A 17,026-nucleotide genomic window follows, 5' to 3' on the forward strand; every position below is an offset into this window, starting at 1 on the left:
AAGTGGGTGTTCAGCTGTTGCTGGAGCTGGCCGGTTACATTAGGGAGACATTATGGATGGGAGAATGAATGCCCGTCTGATGAACATGGGCCCAGTCTCAATGACCCGTACTACATCACTGCAGTGTCTTTATGGAGGCACGGGATGTTAATTGCCCCCTCCCCCATTCAATATGTCTCTCCACAGCCAAAGGAAATCAAAATGAGGCACACTTAAAGAAAGGAAATGCTAAACACACTCGCTTTGTGGCTCTGCCAGATGAGTGCGGCAGAACAGTGGAGTGGCGCTCAGAGGTGCAGTAACTCATATCAGAGTGCTCCCATCCACACTGGTGTTTGTGCTGCTAACCGCGCTGTAATAACTGTGGAGTGGGAGGTCTATTCACTTCAAAAGAAAACCTTCAAGAGGCCAAGAGGCTCTTCAGATTTGGGTGGGGTTGGGGAGGGGGGGAGAAAAATAAAAGTGGCGTTTCCCAGTTACTGCACCACCTAATTAAGCGATCACATCCAGGGCTGATTTGAATAAGAAAGGTGTCTGATGAGTGGGCTAGGGAAGGTGTGGGCACAGGAGCAACTCTATGCGTCGGCAGGAGAGCAGCCAGGAAGCACATGCTTGGAGCTGTAAACAGTCCCCGAAGCTTGCTGAACAATACACTGGTGATATCCATTTCCAAAGTGCTCTTTATTGAGGCTCTTGCTTTCTCTCCTCTCTTCCTCACTCTCCCTCTCTCTCTCTCTCTCTCTCTCTCTTTCTCTCCCTCTCTGTCTCTCTTGCTCCCTTGTCTCCTGACGACTGACGCAGGGCCTCCTGTCTCTGCCTGTCATTTCAAACCCTGAAGAATGGTGCCTCTGCCGGATGCCTGATCAAATCTAATTTTACTCGAAGCCAGAGAGAGAGAGAGAGAGAGAGAGAGAGAGAGATGGAGAGGGGGTGAAAGGGGGTGACAGTCCTGCTGACCTTGTGGAATGAACAGTGGAGGGGGGTCTAAAACCAGGAAATCATTTGTTTAGTCAACACTCTGCGCTCCTCGCTCTGTTTACCACTGGCAGGGCTGCAGTGGAGTGAAAACCCCTCCGACCTCTCCTGCCATGCAGGCTCCTGCTGATGGAAGACTGGGCTCTCTCCCCTTCCTCAACAACAGCCACAGCCATGTTTTGGTCTGGCAACTGTTACTCCACTAAGCAGTCAAATACATTCAGGCAGTTTCTGGGACGCCCTTAACGCAAAACGTTGGCCGGTCAAGGAGGGTCACAGAGGCGATCTGAGTGCCTCTGAGTGCAGTGTCATCAGCGTTGTTTACAAGAGTGTGTATATTGATTTTAGTGTGAAGCAACCTCTGGCTCCATGAGACCCAGGACAAACAGGAGGTGTGCTCACATTTCAAAGCGCTCTGTCTGAGGTGCTTAAGTGTCCACCATAGCAAATGCACCATGGAGGGGTAGATAGCTCCTGAGAATGCATTAATTTAGTTTCATAGCATTTTGTATACTGTGTGTGTGTGTGTGAATGTGTGTGTGTGTGTGTGTGTGTGTGTGTGTGTGTGTGTGTGTGTGTGTGTGTGTGTGTGTGTGTGTGTGTGTGTGTGTGTGTGTGTGTGTGCGTGTATGTGTGTGTGTGTGTGTGTGTGTGTGTGTGCGTGTGCGTGTCCTTTCATGAAAGAGTGCATGTATATGTATTTGTGAGTGCATATTTATATAATTCATACTGTTTTCAAGGAGGCACATATTTCTTGTTGAGAGGCATGTTTATAGGTAGATTGGGACATTGGCATGCAGTGACTGTGACTACATCTGCAAGAATGGTTAGACTCAGTGGTAAAGTAGTCAACAAACTTAGATACCATTTGCAATGTGACTGGCTGCAAGTCAGGCATGAGTAGCTAGGGGAGTGCGCTGTCTCTGCGGTGACATCAGCCCCATTGATCAGGGTCAGAGTGCATGAGCGCTGGGGACTCCGGAGGGAGAGTGCCGGCGCTGATAGGATTGGACTATGAGTTAATGCAACTGGGATGGATTTTTTACCTCCTTTGTGTTGAACTGCAGAGGTTTGTGTGGCCATCACCACTCAACATTGATTCATGCATTTATTTTCAAACCAGTCCAAAATGCTAAAAAAGTAATAGATTAGCACTTTGTGGAAGCTTGAGTGTTAGTTTTCTGACTATACTTCTGTCTGGTATTCACCAAAAAATAATATATTTCTGAGATGTGATAGCAACAGAAGTTAACAGACTAATAGGTAGACTGTCACTTACAGTTCAGTATTTGTATTAAATATGGTGTTTTTGGGAAAGTATTAAAGAAACTGAATTGTTATCTGTGCAGTTTCAGGAAAAATTAAATGGAGGCAAGTCAGATATAATATGGTTTAAGGCTGTACTTTGTGACCGGCATTGGGTACGGTGTCTGACCTGGTCATTGTTAGCAGCTCTCAAGAGGATATCTGTCTGCACCAGACAGAGGGAGTCTGAGATAGAGAGAGAGAGAGAGAGAGAGAGAACGAGAGAGAGAGAGAGTGAGAGTGAGAGAAGGATTGAGTTTCAGAAACAATTAACTTGAGTAAGATCTGCTGAGTGGTCCTTGTAGCCTTCTGGTGAGAAAGAGGCACTGTAAGGAGAAAACTGTCATTCTAGCCAGCACTTCTCACTTGTTCTAACCAATATTGGATATTGATTGATTAGGAGACTGTTGGGTTATTACGTCTCCAGAATGTCTCCCTCTCAAATCAGCCAGCTCTGGTTGAATAGCCTTCCTCTTACAGCTCCTGTTTGTGGTCTGTTGTTAGGAGACTATTGAGATCTATTATTGTGACATGATGCTGATAATATCACTGATCATTATCTTGAACAGCTACTGCTGCTTTGAGAGTGAGTGTCACTGCTGTGTGTATTGTGACTGAGAGCATGCTGTTCACCTTAGGGTGAGAAATCACCTGAGCACATCTCTGCGGGCAGGGTGCCACAGATCACTGTCTCCAAAGTCCCCTCCTCTCTGCCTGTTACATACCAAAGGTCTTTTGCATCTCCTATGCACAGAAGCACACTGACTAATGGAGCCTATATTTCTGAAAACAGAAAGGGTAGGGGTGAGCTTGTACATGATGTCTCACACCCGTAGACCGGCCCGGGGTATGTCTAACATCTGAGCACTCAGCAGCATGTTGGGGATAGAAAAAGGCCAGCTTCTGCTTTCCATCATTACCAGCTTTTATCAGTTTAGTGTTGCTCAGCAAGACACTGACAAATTGGGGAAAGAAGTTGCTAGGACAGTGTGAGCCACCCCCTGCAAACGGCTGTCTAGACCAAGCAGCGCTCCAGTAGAGCTGAGGCTCCATCAAACTATAAAGGGGAAAAAAAATCTAAGAATAGATCAGTCTCTGTAGTGTTGTTGGCTGATCATTTATACAGTTATTTCTGTTTTTACACATTTCCGTGTATAAAGGAAGAGTTTGGTTCCATAACGCTATATGCCCGGTTTTACAAACATTAAAAAGTCAGGCTATTTAATTGTATATTTCCGATATTACTCAAATTGTAGTTGTGTTGTTTTGATTGAGTAAAGATAACAAAAAATAACAATACCCAATTACAGTTCTAATACAATTACTTTGAAATTGAAAACAAAATGTAAAAAAAATATATTTATGAAAATTCATTAAAATGGTGGATATAGCGTTTTGGAACCAAATTCTCTGTCCATATCAAGGATCAGTGACAGGGTATGTTTTAGCTCCATGAGATATTCAAAGATATTTGTTGTGTGTTCATTTGTTATGTAGGCTATACCAGGACTAAATCACAGGCCATTTATAGTCTCATATTATTGGGTCTTACAAAGCAGAATCCACAGTTTCTCCAAGAATTCACTTTCTAATGACTCTTTTTCTTGTGGTCATTTCTGCACATGCAGCAAAAGATCAGAAGAGCAACAAAAGCAGCAGTAAATGAGTTTGTGTGAAATAGCTTATACAGTCTGCTTGTATTATGGCATATTTTTATATTTATGGTCCATCCTGCAATGATTTCTGATCATTGTGTGCTCTTGTGTAATTTGTTATGGAGAGAGAGGGCTTGCATATGGAAAGGCCATTTTTGCTGACTGAGAGCTGTGCTTCATGGCCAGGGTGTATCCAGTGACAGGTATTGAACATGCAACAGGAGAAGAGTAGAATGCAGATGGGCACCAGGCTCAGTAATTAACATGCTCGCTGTGATTCCTTCCCCTTCATTAAAGCTAATGGAATGGGATGCTCATAAATAGCATTGGATGAGCTGCTGTGTACAATTGAACAGCACAGATATTTGAAGAGCTGTATTTGCATAATTCATGCAACATCCCTTACATTTGGTTTCCAAAAGAGCCAGACATAGCTCATTAAATATTTGAGCATTCAAAGTCTAACCTTATGTTGTTGCTTCTTTTAAATGTAACTCATTTGAACATATTCCCATCCTTACATGTGCTTTTTATTTTTCTGTATGTTTATGTTTTCTTCCTCTAAATATCTGTGATTGGTTTAGTTGGTACTGAACATACAGTATACAGATAAAGTATCTGCATACATGGAGGATGTTACAGAGTTGTATTAATGTCCTCATCTATTATCTCTTCCTCTCTCTCTCTCTGTCTCTCTCTGTGTCTGTGTCTATCTTTCTCACTCTACTTTACTTCTTCTCACAGTCTGCAGGCCTGGTTTCTACAAGGCTTCTCCAGGCAACGTGAAGTGCTCCAAGTGTCCCCCACATAGCTTCACCCATCAGGAGGGCTCAGTGCACTGCTCCTGCGAGAAGAACTACTTCCGTGCTGAGGGTGACCCTGCCTCCATGGCCTGCACACGTAAGTTGATTACCTTTGATATGTATGCTTTGTACTCCATGCAGAATGAGAAAAGTGAAAATTGTATCCTTCCTCCACATGCAATTCCAATGCACGATTAGTTCAAGAATGCCTTCCTGCAGGCCCTATTGCATGTGTTCAATGGTGCTTTTCCGTGGTCTGCATCTTTGCGAGGATGTGTTTGTGCTATAAAAGATGAATTTGTGTTGGCTGGCTGAGACAGAGCTTCTGATCCTCCACAGCTCTCTCTCCCTGGAGCGCCCAGTGAGTGGAGACCCTCGCTTTGTTTATTTTTAACCGTTTTAACCAGCAGACCCCAGCAGGGTGGAGCTGCAGCGAGCAACCTAACCCATTCTCTTTTATACAGGAGAAAATGCAGATGGTAGACAGACAAACACAGTGAGACTGCCAAGCGCTCCACAACACATTACCATAAAACATGGCATTCCTATCAGTGCTAATTTGCATCATATACAGTAGAGGAAAAAGAATGAGAGCCACGTTGAAATCTGAGGCTAAGTTCAATTGGGTGTCTCGCTATATCCAAGGTAGTCTACAGATTGGGTCATACAACGCTCATACGTGGAACATTAATGCATACTGCCAGAAGCTATTCACAGTCATCAATTCCACTTGATCTCTTGTGGCCAGTTTCAACTGTAGATTATGATGTGCCCAATTGGTTCCCCTGTTCTCTCCCTGTCCCTCCCCCTTCCCATGCCTAAATGGAAACATTGATAGAGGCAGGTCTGAGACGAGCTGAAACAGCCGATATGAGTTTGAGCCTCTGGTGAAGTCACAGAGCTTAAATTATCACATTTATCTACACTGAGTCTCCAGAGATGTGTGGATGGTCCCCTGACTTTCACAGATAAAGTCAAGCACAACTAATGCGCGGAAATGCTTATTTTAAAGTAATTAATCTGCCAAGGTTATGTGGAGTTCTTCCTTTGATGTTTTTTTATATCAGATATTGGATGCTTGGCTGATCTAAAAATAACGAAAAAAGAGGTCATGTTTACTTATTTATTACTCAACTGCTTTAAGTTTTACTTTCATATTTTCATCATGGCCTAATCACAAAATTATTTTGGTGAGATACAGTAATTGAGCTATATTGTATGTTTTACATTCATGAACATCTGTGTATATTGATGTTTATGTCTTCCTGTCAGTATTTGATGTTTCCCATAAAGCAAGGATATGTGAACCATAAAGCAGATGTAGACAACTGTGTAGTTCTGTTGATGGGTGCTGTAGTTGCAGGACAGTGGTAGCACAGTCATTATGTCCACAACTATGGACACACACAGTATGATTGCTCTGTCTCATTCCCTGCCAGGTTGGTTTGATCCATCATCTGCATTCTGTAGACTGCATCTGATTTTGTTTTGTAATTTTTGTTTTGTAACACTACACTCTACAGGACGTGAAATGAACTGAGTAATGTAGTCGTATTAGACCATAACCTCTTCCTCTGCTCCTCTGGCAGCAGTCTGTGTACAGTACATCTACTGCAGTATCTTTAATGGCTTCATGCTTGATGGCAAGGTTAGATATTGTTTTTCCAGACTCAGGGAAGAGAACGTTAAGAATGTGTAAAATTACTAGTCTACCTGTCTAAACTACAGGTTCAAAGACATCAGAAATAAGGCTTTTACAGGGCTCTGTGTAACATTTTCATGTCAAATAAAAAATGACTTTTTACCTTTAAACCCATTTATAGAAAATGATTGTGTTAGTCTCAGCATGATGCTCTGATAAAGACGTGTGTCCTGCTTCAGTGTCTCCACTTCTTATGTGAAACAGAACGGGCTTCACAAGCCTGCTATTCCTATCAGAAGGAAATACTTTTCTGTCCTCCTTTCCTTACTTTTATAGCAACATTCTTTTAAAGCCAATCTAACAAACACAGAGATATCTTTTCCCTCCATAACTAATAATACGTTATGAAAATAATGAAAAGTTTAGAAATGTTCTGCCAGTACTTTCATGTGCGCCAATACTTGATAAAGATATGCAAAAAGACAGGCTCCAGCTCCATTTTTTTTACTTCAGACCAACTGCTACAGTGGTTTCCAGACATTTGGGTTTCAGTAGAGTTTAATCAGTTAGTGTAGGACACATATACTGTATTGAACTAGCTTACGTATATTTAATGTCTGTCTCAGACAAAGATTTTATTTTGAATATGAGAGTATGCCTTTCAAATGGTGTTGTATAAGGCTGCATTTCTATTACTACAGTATATATGCCAAATGTCTTGAATATAACACTGGATTTTTATTTAATGCATTTTTATGTAAATATGAAATTATTTTAATTTTGATTAAAATTATTTATTTGTTTTTACCCGTTACGTCGAAAATAATATTTAAAGATTTGTTTTAAAGCACCAGCATTTTCTTGTAAAATTACATATCACTTAAAGATAAACAACTTTGTCCACAACCTGTCAGTCCACCATAAAGTGAATAACATAATGCCATCTCAAAACACAAAGTATCCTATCCTATTTCTAAATGTTTATGGACTCTGTGTTATCTGCCAATTCAAAGGTGGACTTTGGCGTCCCACTTTAGACTAATGCTCTCCGATGGATTTCCTCTGTCTCCAGGGCCTCCCTCCGCCCCACGCAATGTCATCTCAGTGATCAATGAGACGTCGGTGATCCTGGACTGGAGCTGGCCAGAGGACACGGGCGGCCGAAAGGATTTGTCCTTCAACGTGGTGTGTAAGCGCTGCTGGCCGGGGCCGCGGCTTTGTGAGCCGTGTCGAGGGATGGTACGCTTCCTGCCCCGTGCCATGGGCCTCCACAACACCACGGTCACCGTGGCCGACCTGCTGGCCCACACCAACTACACCTTTGAGATCGAGGCGTTGAATGGAGTGTCTGCGCTGGTGTCCACCCATCGGCAGTATGCTGCTGTCACCATAACAACCAACCAAGCAGGTGAGGTTTCTGGACTATGTGAGCCTAGCTCATGGCACAGTTGGTGACACACACACACACACACACACACACAAAATGTCAACAAACATTTCCTGAAAATGATCAATTACTTCCTCAGCCCTTAACAGTTCCGTGCAATGCCTGATAAAATTGCATTTCCACAAGATCCTCATGCATGACTATCTAGACTGTGGACTGTATGTGTGTGTGTGTGTGTGTGTGTGTGTGTGTGTGTGTGTGTGTGTCTGTGTGTCTGTGTGTGGGTTTGTATCGGAATGAAGGAGATGACTTCAGTGTGACTGTGGGTAGTGCTGAGGGCAGGAGGTTGTGTCATGACCTGGCAGGTTACAGTAGAGGCAGTGAGATGCAGACTGCAGATGCCCATCTGCTTCCCATTCAGGTCGGGTTTCCCCAGGCAAAGACGTGCATCTCTTTCCTCTCCAATCCTGAGGGACGGCAGCCTCTGTCTCCTCCGTCTCCTCTGTCAGCTTCGCCTTGGCTTTTAAGTGATAGGTGCAGGCCCTAGGAGATGATTTAGTACAGGGCTTAGACTTGAGCTTTGGAGCGCTGCAGCTCCATGTCATAAAAGAAGAGTAGGCTGAGGACTACTGTAGATCAAAGGCTAAAGATTGATCGCTTTGCACCCGTATTCCACAGGGACCAGTTGACTAGAGTTTAAACCTTGTAATGCCCTTAGCATGATGGTGAGAATCCTGCAGCTTCCTTCTGCTAATGCCTTATTGGTGCACTGCAACCTGTTACAATAGTACAAGGCAGATGGATTTTTAACAAAGGCTGTTATCATGCCATCTGATCTCAACGGGATGTGTGGGGATAACACTTTGCACTGTTGTAGTGCTTTATCAGTGCAGGAGAGTCTCACACGGAGATGAACTTCTGTTTTTGACATTTTACAACAAATAAGACCATGACATTTGGATTAAGACTTTTATCAAACAAAGTTATGGTCTAGAGAGACTATTATCTTCTTAATTGTTATCACAGCTGCTGTGGCCCATTAAAAGTGCTGCTGCTGTGCTGACAGACCTGTAAACCTGTGAAGAGAGGGGTTGTAAATATAGAGAGATACTGAGAAATGGAACTATATATGGCTTCAGCAATACCACTGTGGTTTCTGTGTGGACAGGTGATTCACTGCTGCTAATTTCAGTTATAAAAATCTCATTATTATCAGTTATATAAATCTCATTATTAATCAAAGAGGTTTCCCAGAGAGGAAGTTGTGCTCCAATACATTACGTCTCATTAGTTTATTTTGACTCGCAGTACACACAAAGATACACACATACTCACACATATTTGCACACACACACATATGCAGACACCCAACTTTTCTATTATTCTATATTTGCTTTGGAGTGCACAACAGGGCTGCAAAGTAAGCACAAAGCCCTTGTCCTTGAGTCACTTTGCAATATGTAAACATGCCAACTGCCACTGCAACTACAAACTGGTTTCAGTTCAGACTAGCCTCCTCTTCCAGGAGGGCTCCCAAACAAGCGAGGTCATGAGACCTTTTGCCACTGCCCTGATCCTGCTGCACTGGGCTCCATAATCCAGCCACCTTTACAGTCCCATAAAGAGGAGGCTGGAGGAGGGAGATGGACGTGTGAACGGCTGATCTTCCCCAGCGGGGGACTGCAGCTGTGCTCTTGGCGCATTTATGAGGGGGGCTCTAGGAGATGTCAGCGCAGCTCCCTCATCATGCTCTAAACACCACCGGCATGTGTGGAGCAGCCACAGGGAGGACAGCACATGCAATCTGCCCTCCGTGTTAGTGCAGTGCAGTGCAGTGCATTCCACCTAGCTCCCATAGCATCCAAGGTCCTCCAGACACCCCCTGACACCACTACCACGCTTCCTGCTCCCTTCTGACAGCATGTAAACGGCTTATGAAGAGGCTGAATCATCCCACCATTCTGACAAGGTGTTGCAAGACATTTTTAACCACAATCAGACCACCAACCAACTCTCAAACATGGTTGTTGAAAACAGGATGTGGATTTCAACAAATGGGTGGAAATGGTAAAATCGCCACCAACACCATCACCTGTTTTTAAGATGGAGGGGTTTTGTGTTGTAGTAGGAAGTTTGTGGTAGAATGCAATAGACACAATATCCTGGCTAAAGTCTGGCCAAGAAATTAGAGTGAATCAACATGTTTACATTGGTAAAAAATATCTTAGTTAAACAAACTGTTTGGGCTAAAACATGTCAGTGTATACAGTTAGTGCAGTGGTTCTCAAACTTTTTCTTTCATTCCCCACTTTGATCAAGGGGGCATTTTCGAGCCCCACCTGTCATCGCTCTAAGAAAGTGTTAGGTCAAGCTTAAAATGGTCAAATTTATTGAAATAATGACAAGTTCTAAATATATCCTCTTCAGCAGAGTTAAAATCAGCTGGTGCTTCAGATATAATAATAAATAAATACATAATGTGCCATTGTAAATTAAACACACATTTCTGTTTTCCAGCAACATATTAGGAAGCATAGGCCAATATTTTGCAGCATTGTACAATATATTCAATGAAATACCAACATGCTGCATTAAATGGATCCATAATCCAGTCATATTGAGCACTGCTGGTTGGGAAATATTTTTGAAATAATATTGCAGGGATGTGATGTAGGCCTACTGTTTAATACATGGGATCACAAGAGTGGCTCCCGAATCAGACGTTTCAGCGATTTCACTCAGATTCTCAAAGGCATAATACTGTCGCGATTGAGGCGCCTGACCCATACCTCAAGTTTTTTTGGTAAATGCAGTACTCTTATCTGCTAGGTGAGGTAGGTGCTTGTCTGGAGATTTAACTCATTGAGCTTTCCAAATATATCGCTAAGATAGGCCAGCTTCGTCAAGAAATGTTCATTAGTGAACGTGCTTGCAGATTCAAACATGCGCTCTTCCTCCAAGAAGAGGCGACTCGGAGCTCAAACACGCACGACAGCACTTTACCTCGGGAAAGCCACCTTGCCTCGCCACCTTGCCTCGCTGCCTCACAGTACAGCCTTTTGGTCAGCTCCCATCTCCTCGCAAAGTGCGGAGAATAGATACGCTTTTAAGGGCCGGGTCTTGATGAAATTCACCACTCACAACCTCGTTCAAAATCTCATTCAGGTCGGGACTGACTAAGCTGCCTTGACACGAGCGCTTCCCTATGAAAAACACAGTGCGTCCATTGCGCATCGGGTGCTACCTTGGCCTAGGCTACAGATAAAAAAATAAATAGGGGGCGCTGTGGCGCCAAGCACCCACGGTGGCCCAGGTTCGAATCCCACCTGCGGTCATGTCCCGAATCCCGATCCCACCCCATCTCTCTCCCACTCACTTCCTGTCAATCTTTACTGTCCTGTCGGAATAAAAGCAAAGAACCCAAAAAATATACATAAAAAAATAAAAAACCTCCTGTTTTTCACGTCAGTTCGCGCCACACCTGGCATGTCTCCACGACCGAGTAGTGGGTGGGCGACCCACAGTTTGAGAAACGCTGAGTTAGTGCGACATGTTAGCCTTGGCGTAGCCTACCAGGACTGAAACGATAAAAAGCCTCAGCAGTACTAAGACTAGAGTCAAGTCTTGGGTGGAAGGAGGGAGGAAGGAAGTGTCCAATGCAGACATGAAGCCACATTTGGGGCCTCTTTCCCACACACTAATCCCTGGTGCCATGTGGAGGACGTTTGTTGACTCAGTGCCCTGCACAGAACCTTTCATTCTCCGCTACTCTTTCATTCAAAATCAGCACTGGTCTCAGTTCTCCTGTTGAAACATAGAAATGGAGCAATACAACCAGCCACACCTGTGCAACTGTGCAAGGGCATGGCAGGCCTTTTCACACAGAGATCACGCTAAATTTGCGGGAAGAGGGGACGTCTTTTTGCCGTCTTTTTGTGTCTGAAAGCGGGTGATCTGTTCACATGATGCGGCATTTAGGGGAGCCAGGAGGCAGGATCAGCTATAGTAAATTAAATTGTGACGTGCAACAGGGGCGGGTAGAGTAGTCGTAGGCCTTATGTGCGTGGGCCTTTAGATAGGCTACAGCAGGTGTGTGATTTCAAAAACTATAGTGGGAGAACCGACTGTTCTTTGGTTAGCATGCATTTGCTTTGCTGTTGCTGTTAGAATGTTAAATTCTTGCGATAGATGTCTTCAGACAATAAAACGTAATTTGGAAGGGAAATTGAAGAGAAGAGTTGCCCCTTGCCTTGGTCGTACAATGTACTGTGCGTACAATTTATTCATGAAATCGTTCAATATTACAATAAAAATAGCTTGTGTACTGTCTTAATTGAAACATGCTTCGCGCACAAATGATAGCCTAGGGCAAAGAGAATGGACAGCTCAACATAAGGATACATTAGAAGATGATGATTAGTGTAAACTTTGTCACACGACGTGATAAGCAGTTCTTTAAAAACGCAACGTTCCATTCAGTCATAAATCATTCAAGCATAGCTAGCCTAGTGCTCGTCATGAAAAGAAAACAGCAGCTTAAACACCTGAAAAATATTAACAGTAGGCCTAGGCGCACTGTTAGCAGTTATGCCGAAGGCATTGAGATTATTAGGCATTACATCCTGTCACTGAACATCGCAGTTCGGGTTGCTAAGATTCAGTTAATGCGAGTATGGATCGTCTCAAAGTTTGGGACAACCAAACAGCTGTGTAGGCAAAGCAAATCTTAATTGTTAGGTTAGCTGTCTTTTCTCTAGGCCTGGGCCTATCAGAAATCGCGACATAAGCACATTGGTTTCTTTTTTCTTTTCTTTCTTTTTCGCGTGTTGGGTAGTGAAGCGAAAATGCATTTAAAGCAGTACATCATGTGCCAGAGTCTATATGGCCAGAACTGCTGCTCTGTAAAATTATTTCTGTCCCACCCAAATTTGCTGAACTACTTGCGAAGTAGCCTATTCATCACAGACATCACATGTATCACACGAAAGAGCTTTTTCTCAGCCTTTAAACGATGTTAGTGGTTAGTTGTTGTGGTAAACGGTTCGCGAGAAAAGTAACTTTAGTTCAATCATATTTTTTTGCGCCCGTCTCCCTACCCATTCATCTTGGTGGAATACTTCGCGAACTTTCCCTCAACACATGACAAACCATATATCAGAATAAACAGCAGACCTTACCGAACATAAAGGTGTAAAGCATCCCCCTGCACAGTTAGCCATTCCAGAGTAATCCGGTTTTACATTTGCAGCAATGTCTTTATGCATGTCTCCAACTTTGCGGTTCCTGATGTGTTTCAATTGTTCAATAAGTCTACATTATTTTATAACAGGCCAAATACAAAATAAATGTTACAAATATCGCCTAGATAAGCATTACAATCAGAGGATATACATATAGGGCAGACAGACGCTCATGAGTTCATGCTTTGTTTTATCGCTGGATTTTAAGATAGCCTATAATGGCAACTGATTGCATTCCAAGCTACAGTCAACAGTGAATTTATAGATTGTCATAATGTGCTGTCTCTGCGATTGCTGCTTTTGATCAGTTAGATTTATTTGCAATCTCCTGTGGTGGGCTGGACATAGCATTGAAATACCCGCCCAGATTCCCCTTTCCGCCTTGACCCATTCACACTGGTGGCGGAACGAAAAAACTCGGCAAAATGTCTAGGGGGCTTGGTAGTAAATTTGGCGAGACACTTTGTCCCGCCGTTCCGCCTCGGTCTATGTGAAAGGGACAGTCGTTCCGCAATTCTGGTACATAAAATCGTGGCGATTTTGCCAGTGTGAAAGGGCCTGTGTCTAATCCATAAGCAGGGTTGGGATTTGGTCCTGCATTAGAGGTTACCCCCACACACACACACACACACACACACACACACACACACAATTTTGAAACTTCATAGGCTTGCAATTGGCAGGATATAGTCTTACCTTTTCTGCATGCTACTTTGAGACCATCAACCATTGTTTTAGTCCTGCTGGCTGGTGCTGGAGAAAGCTGAGAAAGATACCAAGTGTCAAGAAAGCCTGGAGCCCAGACGCTGTAAATCAGAATCACCATAAACTGTGGCAGCTATAAAACTTCAATAATACCTTTCCTATCAGAACTTAAGAGATGGGAGCTCTTGTGCTGGGGGAGCAGACTCACTCCATCTGGATTCATTAACAGGAAAAAATAACTGCCAAGGGAGAGAAAAAATAGGACATTTTTAAAGTGTATAATCACAATCAAGAGAAGCCTGAACATTTCAAAGAACAACATGTTTTTTCCTGTGGTCTAATAAAATTAAAACACGGGGCAGTTGGATGCCTTCATGGCCTCCATGCTGGTTTACAATTAGAGAGCTGTAAAATTGAAAGAAAAAGGAGTGAGAGAGAGAGAGAGACGGGTGGAGGCTGGCCTGGAGCTCTGACTTGAATTATGGACGCAGATTGAGACCATGTGAAGCACTGAACCAAAAGTACCATGGGGGAGAGGAATGCTTCGACTTCATTGGATTTGAAATAGAACGGGTGGCACTGATTCATACTCATGCTGCTTGTCTTCACTTTGATAGAGTGGCCTCAGTTCCAGCCAGATGTATGAAGGTCTTTGTATTGTATGTCTGAGTCCTGAACTCCTATAGCTTGCAGTCTGACCCCAACGAAGAGCAAATTCAATTATGTCAACAGGAAGTATTCACAGGATGCAAAATGCAAAATGTTGAATACTTTCCTAATCCTTTGAACTTCCTGTGAACTGCAGCTCCATGGTCATACTATGCGGCCATAGGTAGTGTTGGCACTAATCCTCTCTTTTCTCCTTTGTTCCTGGCTCTTTCTGTCCTTTTCTGTCTATTTTACTCTTTGGACACATTCTCTCTCTCTCTCTCTCTCTCTCTCTCTCTCTCTCTCTCTTTTCATGTCTCCAGCACCTTCCCCAGTCACAGTCATCAGAAAGGACAGGACTTCCCGGAACAGCATCGCACTCTCCTGGCTGGAGCCGGAGAGACCCAATGGCATCATCCTGGATTATGAGGTCAAGTACTATGAGAAGGTGAGGGCAGGTCTTTGTGCTAGTGCTCACACTAGCATTAGCATTCTAACTGGGTCTGTGCCTCCCTCAGTGACCCCATCATGCTGCTTTAATCCAAATTACAGCTACACATGGCCGAGAGGCATGGCTCTGGTCATTAGTTCATATGGCTTCAAACAAAATCAATGGAGGCTAAGTTCAAGAACAAACCACTGTGGCACGGTAGTCTCGAGGGGTTTTGTCTTCATCCAGGCGCTTTCTCTTCTGCTCCAGAGTCTAGTGTAACGAGCGGCTTGTCACGTCGGAAACTCTTCCCACCAGCCAGTAAAAATGTCAAATGTCTCCAACTTTGATCCCATTGAGTGTTCACGTCAGGAATCCTCCCTGATCTTAGCACCTCTCTCCTGTTAAAGCCATGTTACAGGAGCCCTGGCTCTCTCCTCTTCTCCCCCCATTTCACACAATAGCCTGCTCTCTCCCGTGGCGATCCCGTTCTGCCGGCCTCCTCCCAGGTCTCCTCTCAGCCTCCGTGTGATTAATGAAGCGTGCACGGATTCGGTCCTGATTGACTTAATGCGCTGAATGGCGGGGTGAGCTTTGTTTTCCCACATCAATGCTGCTCTTTTCCACAGTCCTGAGAGCAGGCTGGGGTCGGTCCTCTCAGCCTGTCAGGTTGCGTGATGGGGCCGCTGCCACGTGAGATGGACTGGGTCACATCTCCCTGTGACGGGCCGAGCTGAGGAAGGCCTCCGCTTCTGGGTTTGGCACCTAAGTGGGGCCTGACATTGTGGGAGCCTCCTTGCCCAAACTGGCAGGGGATCTGAGGGCCATGAAAGACAGCTCTAGAACAGTCTCCCATGGCAACTGGCCATAACCCTGCCACAGAAAAAACATTCCATCGTCTAGTGGGTAAACGTTTTGACTGTATGACCACACACACATTTGCACGCACCCCATTTCATTTAGTCTTTTAACAATTCAGACCAAGTTAAAGTGCAAAATTGTTTACCTATTGTTAATGTAATTCTTCACTTATGGACAATACTCTCAGGCGTAGTAAAAGCCTTGAATTCCATCATGGATGAGTTTTTGTCTGTGAAATGATTCTTTCCAGACATAAGGTCTAAAATCTAGCTTAATGGAGAGAGGGTTTATTACCAACAATAAATATGTCTTCAAGGTCTCTATGTGAAAATGAACAGTGAACAAATTGCTGCCCTTCGGTGCGGTCTAGGATGAACTATCTGTGACATTTGATACAGAAATTAGCCACGGAGACCATTTTAATCACTCAAGAGAGGGATGGCCCTTTTGGGGATCATCAGAACTGTTTTTTTCTGCCACATTTTTACGAGCTTGTTTCACAGAAGATATAAGCTCATCTTTCCTTGGCTGAATGGCCACACAGAGCGACACTCGAGATTGATGCCGAACCCAGATCCACTGACACCACTGTTCAATCTGCTGGCAAAAACGAGGGTTGGCAAGGCCTGCCAGACCCCCGTGCTCCACACAGAGGACCTTTGTAATGTGTCTTTCAGGATGAGCAGTCAGGCTCCAAATCTTGGCCTTTGGAAATGCCCCGGCCTGGCCTGGCCTTAATCCCCTTATTTGCAAGCAAAAAGGCGGCTCATCTCCAGCTCGTCTTACAGTCTGGCACAGGTACACCACAGGGCCTCCAGAAATCTGCTATGTCTCATTTGACCCTGGGTGGCACAGTGTTTTCTCCCTTGCACAATAAAATTCAGTCTGCCCCCGCCATTGAGTCCTGTTAATTACACAACAGTATGCGGAGCAGCCCCATCAGGCGTGGCTGGTGGCTCCCAAATCCCACACAGTTGGTGCTGCCATGTGGAAAAGCCAGGGACACCCTCTAAACCTCTTGTGCCCCTGATCAAAGCTGGCAAAAGATGACAGAGGGCCCCCACCTACACACACAAAATTAACCGTCTCCCCCGCCACACACACACACACACACACACACACACACACACACACAAAATTGGATCCTCAGTCTTCAACTTAACGCTGCTCACAGTGACCACAGAAATACATTGCAGACCTCAGCACACAACCTCTTTACAAAAAGTGCCTAAAGGCAGAGCGGTGGCATCAATCTTCCCAGTTCAAAACGACCTGGTGTTTACAGAGAGGGATGTTGTGTACCATAAATCCAAACAAACAGCACTAAACGCCTGCCTGAATAGTGGTAAGAGGCACGGCACCTACAGCACGGCAG

General features: G+C 44.2%; 1 protein-coding gene across 3 annotated transcripts in view; it reads left to right on the forward strand.

Annotated features, from left to right (window-relative positions):
• epha3 (eph receptor A3) overlaps positions 1-17,026 on the forward strand; it is an 81,478-nt gene that overhangs the window by 39,533 nt on the left and 24,919 nt on the right. For all 3 annotated transcript variants that reach the window (XM_048239544.1, XM_048239543.1, XM_048239545.1), the window contains exons 4-6: positions 4,680-4,835; positions 7,453-7,788; positions 14,684-14,808. In XM_048239544.1, the coding sequence (XP_048095501.1) occupies positions 4,680-4,835; positions 7,453-7,788; positions 14,684-14,808 (617 nt within the window). The remainder of the gene's footprint in view (positions 1-4,679; positions 4,836-7,452; positions 7,789-14,683; positions 14,809-17,026) is intronic.

This window comes from Alosa alosa, chromosome 3 (assembly GCF_017589495.1).
Source record: "Alosa alosa isolate M-15738 ecotype Scorff River chromosome 3, AALO_Geno_1.1, whole genome shotgun sequence".
NCBI lineage: Eukaryota > Metazoa > Chordata > Actinopteri > Clupeiformes > Clupeidae > Alosa > Alosa alosa.